The sequence below is a fragment of the Limulus polyphemus genome, unplaced genomic scaffold, assembly GCF_000517525.1.
Source record: "Limulus polyphemus unplaced genomic scaffold, Limulus_polyphemus-2.1.2 Scaffold3635, whole genome shotgun sequence".
Lineage (NCBI taxonomy): Eukaryota > Metazoa > Arthropoda > Merostomata > Xiphosura > Limulidae > Limulus > Limulus polyphemus.
The window spans coordinates 1,464-10,057 of record NW_013669245.1 but is presented as its reverse complement, the minus strand read 5'-3'; the positions used below and the strand labels follow the sequence as shown (position 1 = coordinate 10,057).

The window sequence follows — 8,594 nt, the reverse complement described above, 5'->3', positions numbered from 1 at the left end:
AATCGTTCGGTCGTTGTGAATTATAGCGTTTGTTTAAGTTATAGCGTGACTGTGGAAATTAAGTGTATTGCAAAGTTGTATTGAGAAAGAATAAACTAGTTACTTCTGAAAGAATTTTTATGGAAAATTAACAAACAAACAGAGACGTAACAATATGGAGAAAAATATACACTTGAAGAGAGCACAAACTAAGTGTTACAATACAAGTACTGCCAAACGAGAAGTGATAGTTTGGTCGAATTGAATAGAGGGAGTCACATGCGTCAAGAGAGTGTGTCACACTCTTATTGGTGGAGGGTTTGGTGCATGATGATTTTAATGCAAGTTGCATTTGAATCAGTCAATTCAAAGATAGGTGGGAGCTTCAAGGCTTGTGGTGTGTGAAAAAAACATTTTGCATAAAAAGGGCTGCACTGAACGAGAATAGCTCTTTATGTAAGGGGAGGTAAGTACCTATTGGAAATACACTTATGGTAACAGAAAGTCTAGCTTAACTATGAATATCCTGCCATATAGCATTTATTATTTAGGTTAACTTGTTAATTTTCAAAATTATACTTTCACTTAATAATTACATAGGTCTACTCATTACTTTTAAAATCATATTTTATTTAAGTAATTATCTATTCATTAACCCTAGAAATGCCAGTGTGAGGTAACTATGACCCCATATTACCTGGTGTTAATTATTGCTAGCATTTTAGGGTTAAGAAACAATTAATCCATCACTGTATAAAATTTAGTGTAGTATATCCCATTTTAAGATTACTTGCAGATTCATACTTTTCGTATTTGTGATTCATAATTTCTATTTTCCTTCATTCAGCACATAAATATTGTGACCATGTCAAAATGTGCTCATTACTAACTTTAGTCAATCTTTTATATTTTATATTTCAACTAAAATAACTATTGTTATAGTCACTTGTTTAATTTAATGTATTATAGGATAAATATATTTCTTGAAATCACTGTGATGACCAAACACCTTATTTCTAAATAGAAATGAAAATTGTTAATGAGCAAAGAAAATTTGTGTGTTTTGTAGGACTTTACTTTTTTGCTCTAATTGATAATAAATATAACACCTGTTGTATTTTGCCTTTTAATATTCATAAAGTATTTTTCAAAGTAATGTTTCAGTCATGTACTTTTTACTATTTATTTCTGCAATATAAGATAATTTAACCTTAAATATTGTTATTTTTCATTTTATAGGATCTGTATAAATCAGGATTCTTCTATATTAATGGGGTTTTTTACAGTGACATGAGAAACACAGAAAATCGAGACTATAGCAGGTAACTCATGGTTTGAGAGCTAAACAGTTGGTAATTTAAACTGGTTATGGTGAAGGTATATTATTTAAGACTAGTTTATTCCTTTCCATAATGGGTATGATCATAAGCATTTTATATAACTAAATATGCCTTCTTATTAAAGTTAAAAATTAAGTATTTTTCTGAGTAGTAATTATTTTGAATTAATTGTTACATTATAATCATTGCTTTTGATCTTGTATGTGTTAATCAATAATTATATAAAAATCTTAAAAACTAAACTTTATTTAAAATTTGTAACTGCTTCTATTTCAGTCAAATAAGAGCATGGGCTAAAGAAACAGTAGAAAAAATAGGTCCATTCACCAGCAAGAAAATGGAAGACTGCCAATTTATGGATTTGGATTTAAGACTTGGTTATCCATATGTGTATGTCCATCAAGGCTTCTGTGAACACCTAATTGTGTTTTCTGACCTTAGGTAACCATGTTGCATAGTTTGTAAGTCCATCTGGTGGTGTATTGTTATAAATTTTTATTAATACTGTTGTGACCAGGGGGTCACCCTCTATTTTCTTTTGCAGAATAAGGTTTTTTCTTGCACTTGTTTTCCAATTTTTGAGTTATATATTGAGTTTCATTTTAGAAAGAGTAATTTCCATGGTGTGAACTCACATGCAGTACCACAAGTAGGGCCTTACTTTGTGCATTTCTTATAGGATTATTTTTGTAGATAAGGAATTGACTTCAAAGTTGTATAGATGGAAAATTTTCTGATATAAGGAGAGTTTAATCTCAGAATATAATGCCTTAAAGATGTGTATATCAAATTCAGTAAGTATGAACACTTGTTACTTCATTCAGTCTGTGGCTTGTATACATAGGATAATTAATGATACCTGTGTAGTATGTCTAAAATGGACAGGCATGTTGGGAGGTTGGCTACTTATAGTGTTACACATATCTGTTTGCATCATATCAAGGAGAGAGAGGCTTACTGGTTTGTGGAGGCAATACAAGATAATTGTGTGCAGTATCAATTAAATATAATAAGTTTAAGATTCTTGATAAAGCTAAGGATGAGATACACTTAAAAAATAATTAAAGAAAGTCTTTTAATTGTTAACTTGAAGCTATTTTCATTGAAACTTAGCATACCTTTTTTGTTATTTTTTTATTTTTTATTTTTTTTTGTGAATTGTAAGCTCTTAATTTTATGTTTGGATGTAGTAAAGTCACTGTGAATTATTTTACAGCTCCCTTTTGAAACCCTGACAAGTGAATATCTGTCCACTTTGGGGTAATCTAATATTTCACTTTCTAGTTCCCAGCACCATTGAATAATTTGAGGCACATCTAGGTTTGATGTGACCAAGAACTACATCTATTAAATGTTTCACATTTCTTGCATCCTATAAAATCTCTTAAATTCTTTTAATGCATGATGTTTTGTCATTTTGAACATCATCTATATTCTTATCTGAAGTGTTCCTGTATTTATTCTCATTGGTTTGCCTCAAAGATAATACTGGATGGGCCATGCCATATGCTTAAAGTATATTTTTTATAATTTTGACAGTGCAGTTTATATGAGAAAGTGTAAAAACTTTCCAGCATAGAGAGATCTAAAAATTTGTAGCTTAGGAGTTACATTTTTGTTTTATTTTCATTTCAATGGCAAAACATAAACCTACCTATTAACATTAGTAACTTACAAAGAATGCTGCTTATCAAATTTTGTTAAATAATGTGACATGTCATGTGTGCTTTGATTAGAAATTATATTGATAAAATAACCCCTCACTGTGTTAACAGTAATATTATGAAATCATTTTTTTTCTCACTAATACATACATACCATCCTGTGCTCTCAGAGCTCGCAGAACAAGCATAGTACTGATCCTAGTTATATATTAACATTATTTACAGGATATTACGGTTTGAATTATTTCAGGTGTTTTTCACAAGTCTCTGTTTAAAGAAAAATATATTAGATGTTGGAGAATATACCAATGCACAAAGATTTTATAACATTTCTCTAAATGTTTATAAAAAACATGATTTATTCTTACTTCATAGATAATTTTTTCTAGTTATGTTACATATTTTTAGAAGTTTCTTAACATTTTTATAACAAGCAAGCTTTTAAATAGAGCCACATTGTATATAGATTTTTTTACAGCAGAGCACTTACAATTTATAAAAACATATTACTATAATCTGTGTTTCAAAAACCATGGGAAAAAAAACATGCTTGAATAAAAGCTGTATTCAGAGATATAGAATACTATACAATTTTATGTAATGTCCTTGAATTGATGTGTAAAGAAATATGTTGTATAGAAATGTAAAAGGCTTTACTTATTGGCTCTCATGTTGTTTCACTGGTTTTATATAATTAACAATACCAGAGTTAATGTCATTTATTTATAATGAATTGCATCACTAGCTGTTGCAGTTATATGTAGTGCATTTTAGTGTAGTATTTAATTTGTGTTTTTGTAGTGTAACCCTGTATACCTAGTTTTAATGGTACTGAAGTAGATAGTTACAAATAAACATTCAGTAAAATTAAAATAATCTTGAAATGCATTGTACATAAAATATTAATTGATTGCTCATTTTTTTCACCAACACTGTTTATTTGCATTTACAAAATGCACTTTGTTACTATTGAAAGGGCATGATATTGGATGCCTGTCCAATAAAGATGTTATTAAAGCAGTAGGTTTCAGAATGGGGTGGGTGGGGAATATGATTGGATATGTTTGTGTAGTGCTACAGGTAACATACCATGTCTCAGTTGGCCATTTCCTTTGATAGTGGTTTGGTTGTTATTATTTTTATCTGTATTGTTTTGTTTACGTGAAGTATATTACAAAGCAGTCAAACCTCACTTATCTCTAATGCAATTAGGAAAATATCATTTTAGTGGTGCATAATTTCAAATTGTTGACTCTAAATAACTAAAAGCATATGATATAATCAGTTGAGTTGAATTTCACGCTTTCTTAGTACAATAAATACACAAATAAAACCACAAGACATGTAACTCTTCCTATAATAATAGAAACATAAATATCAACTGTAAAAACATACATTGAAAATTTAGTAAAATCTTTTAAAGGTACAAAAAATGCATTAAATAATTAGTCACTGTACCTACTCTCAAATGAGTAATTAAAGATAAATATAAATATTTTATTTCATAAATACTTATGAGTTTCAAGCTCAATAAACACTTTTATATCACTACATGAGGTAATTCTTTAAATAATTTATTACTATACTTAACTAGATGTGATTGTTAACTTTGCACTCACTCTTAAACAATAATAATAATTTAATGAAAATAATGGATAATTCTCCAAGTATTTAAGTCATTTATGATGACATTGTTACTTCCTTATCTAAACTCTGTCACCCTTTCTTTATTGGTCTAATTAGTACGTTTATAGTTTACTTTAAGGACATATTTCATCACAAGATCTGTCTACTTCCTAAGACAAAATAAGATCTATAATAGTTTACCTAGATAACTACCATGCTACCAAGACATTTAATTAACTGAGTTATTACTTAAATTAAGGATGATATGCCACAATATAAATTGTAATTTAATTCTTTAAGAAGGATGAAAATCATTCATAGTATGTTTGAACTTTGTTGCTGCATTTTAACCCTTATGAACAAGGAATTTTCAATGATCACTGTATTTTTATTGTTCATACTGGTTTGAAGAGCATAAAAATGACTTCAGCAATTATTGACAACCTGTATAATTGCTCAATCTTGACTTCTAATTGAGCATCTGTGGAATGGAGAGTAATACCACATTTACCATAATAACCCTATCCCACCATGTGTGAACAAATTCCAAACCATATTCCATGAAAATATACCATTTAAAGGCTATGTCATGTTCAGTTCAAAGTTATTATTGTAAGAAATGGTGGTCCAGTCTGGTATTAAGTGGGAATCCTAATAAAGTATCTAATCAGTAATGAAAATATATGATGTTTTCGAGAGCAAAAATTTTGTTTCATTTTTCAGACTTTGCCATCCAGATGATAGCCAAGACATTTGTGACTACCCAATGTATTTGCGAACACCACGGAAACAGCGTATTATCTGCATGGTGTGTCACATCAAAACCTCAAGGTATAAAAGTTTTACAGAATTATTGAAAATCTTTATTTGGTGTAATTATAAAAATATCTATAATTTGAGTTTCTTTTATCATTCTATAGTATTAGAGAAAGGAAAAAGAAGTTTGCAATTAGCTCTCTTTCTTTTCTGCAGTAAAGACATTTTGATATTCTTTGTTTTTACTTTCATGTATTAAATTAATATGCAAAACTATTAATTGCTTTCAGTACTAGTTAAACCTAAAGGTTTAATTGATCCATGAATAACCCTTGTAAGGAAAAAATTAATGTTTACACTATCAATGTTACAATTGGGTAGAACTGGAAGATTTGATTAAGCTCGGTTAAAGCTTGAGAAACACATATTGAACATGAGCCTTATAAGATATAAAATCTCACATCTTGGAACATGTACATAGTGTGTCTGTAGTTTTGCAATTCAATTAAAGTGGTCTGTGTTACATTTTAATTTGATAATGGTGTTTTGAGTGTTTATTGTTAATTATTAAGGATACTGTACTTCCAATATGAGGGTCAATTTTACTTAATAAAAAACAAAAATTGTTATGTGATGGTTATAAATTTTTTCGTCTATCTTTTCTAAATAAAATATGTACAAGAAATAAACTTTATTGAGACCAGCAACAAGATTCAATGACATACTACAGTTGAACATACTTTTTCTGTCTACAGTATTAACTAAAGCTTATTATTTACATGCCATAACCAAAATGTAAGAAAAACTGCAACAAACAGAAATAAAAATTACAATTTCTGATTTCATACATTCATTGCTATGTTTCAGTTATTATATAGTAACTCAAATGAAAGTTTTAGCTGAGACAGTAAAGCTAATCAAATAACTGGTAAACATTAGTGAAACATAATTGTTGCACAAAAGTGTAGTAGAAAGTTCTATAATGTGTAACCTTGTAAGTAAGCTTCAGTTATGAATGTGTACTATATATTTTGTTTGTGGATAAAACCTATAATGCAAAAATCTAAAAAGATAGTAAAGTGTTAAGTATTACTGGTAACACCTCTAATCAGGATATATGATGTTTACAATATAAAATTTCTGTTCATTTGTAATAGAACTTTGTGCATGCTTGTGTGTGTGGGAAGGTGGTAATAGTTAAAAAATTATGGAAAAATTATGTTACCTACAACCATTAGTAATATAAAATATTTTATAAGATTGTACGTAATGAACAGGCACACTAAATGTGGACACTTTAACTAATAAAAATGAAGCACTTCTAAGTATTTGTTATTTTTCATTTCAACAATAACAAAAAACTCAAACTTGCATTAGTATGGCAACTAGTCTTTCACTGCAGTAAACCATATTTCAAAATATTGTGCTTAGGTAAGTAGAACAAAATTTTATAAAGCCAACTGTTTTGTAGGCTTGATCAGTAGCAATTATTTGTGTTTTCTTTAAAGTAATTATTGCATATACAGTTATAAATCTTGAATATAAGTTTCCTATACTAGATTCTTACCATTTCTTGTGTTCCTTAAATTGATTAGTTCCTTCATTGTAATCCAGTAGTTAATGTGTACATTTCTAAATTAAGTGAGTTATCAAGAATAGTCATCTTCCAAAATAACTACTTCTTATTTTACATATAAGTTGTGTAATTATTTATGAAGTCCAAATGTTTTTTTATAGATGAAGAGAAATGTTTAAGTTATTAGTACAGGGTATAGTCCTTGTAACTGTGTGTGTATTTTGAATCTTTCATCATATTGATACTTTTTACTTATATCTATCTATATATATATATATGTGTGTGTATGTTAATAGTCATATATAATAATAAAAGGGTGTGTCTATGTGTGTTTGAACGCCATAGCTCCAAGAGAAAAGAACCTCGAATCCTGAAATTTTGCATCCATACTATGTGGACCCTGAGGGTGTGCACCTGGGTATTATTACTTATCTTATCCATGTGCATGCGCATCCTGTAGTATATCAGTTAGATTATACTTATGATATATAGAAAAGCCAGTGCATTTTGGTAACAGTGCATTCCAACAATGGCTTTCATGTCATATTGCTTAGCAACAAAAGTATAACCTAATATTGTTGTTAGTCTATGTACTGGAAGTATAAAATGAAATGTATAAACAACAAAACTGAAATGATAATTGTTGATTTCTTAATTTAGAGTCCCCATTGGTTAAAGAGGTTTATTGTTTATTAAAAATATTTGTGATATAACAGAAAATACCTTAATTCAGAAAGGAATTAAGTTTAAAATTAGATTAATATTTTTACCTTCATTTAAATTTTATGAACTTGTTAAAATATATCAACCTAATAACCCATGCGAAGCTGGGTACTTTCATTAATTTTTCTATAAAGTAGGTGACTATGATACTAAATATATTTTTTGCAGGTGGGTAACATTTGGAAATAAGAGAGTGCCAGAAGATCCTTTCTTTTTCTGTGAGAATTGTTTCTTTAAATACAACTATACTGCAGATGGGAAAAAAATAGGGGATTTTCAAGCTCATCTATATTTTGATCGAACAGCAATATTTTGAGAATTAAAATACTATTTCATGATACCTTTTAAAATGTTTTTGAAACTGTGTTTCTTCTTCTCCACAATGTTTTTTACGATTTATGTATTTCAAGAATCTTTAGTGAGTATTCAGCATAAGGTGTTGTAACTATTACCCTTTATTCATAAATAAAAATAATAAAATAAATAAATAAAGGTCTAGTAGTAATATATGTGGAGTCTTTTGCAAGAATTCCCTTCAGTAAATTTACCAAAAACCCATTCTCCTAAACTGCTGGACGCACCAACTTTTAATTCATTCCAAACAATTTGTCTCAGCCTCGAGGTTTGCACAAAGGTAAAACTTTTCACCCAACTCCTTAAGAAACCTGGATATTTTGCAAAAACAATTTTATATCCCCCAAATGCAGACACTAAATTTGGCATGTTTTTACATTAGAACATGTAAATAAGTAGGCCTACTAATTACCATTTGTAACTTAGTTAAAGAAGTTAAACTTGCATTTTTGCGGCAATGATCATTAAACTGAAAAAAGTGCAAAATAGTAGTTCAAGCATTAAATTTATATTATATTGGCCCTGTAAATGTGGGCCATAGACCCACAGGTTAGCTAGACACATATAAAACTTAGA

General features: G+C 28.9%; 1 protein-coding gene across 3 annotated transcripts in view; it reads left to right on the top strand.

Moving 5' to 3' along the window:
- The window catches only part of LOC106469733 (snRNA-activating protein complex subunit 3-like), a 110,672-nt gene extending 102,227 nt beyond the window's left edge, over positions 1-8,445 (top strand). For all 3 annotated transcript variants that reach the window (XM_022398292.1, XM_013930246.2, XM_013930245.2), the window contains 4 exons: positions 1,219-1,301; positions 1,596-1,760; positions 5,333-5,440; positions 7,833-8,445. In XM_022398292.1, the coding sequence (XP_022254000.1) occupies positions 1,219-1,301; positions 1,596-1,760; positions 5,333-5,440; positions 7,833-7,980 (504 nt within the window). In that variant the 3' untranslated portion in view covers positions 7,981-8,445. The remainder of the gene's footprint in view (positions 1-1,218; positions 1,302-1,595; positions 1,761-5,332; positions 5,441-7,832) is intronic.
- The last annotated feature ends 149 nt before the right edge of the window (positions 8,446-8,594 follow it).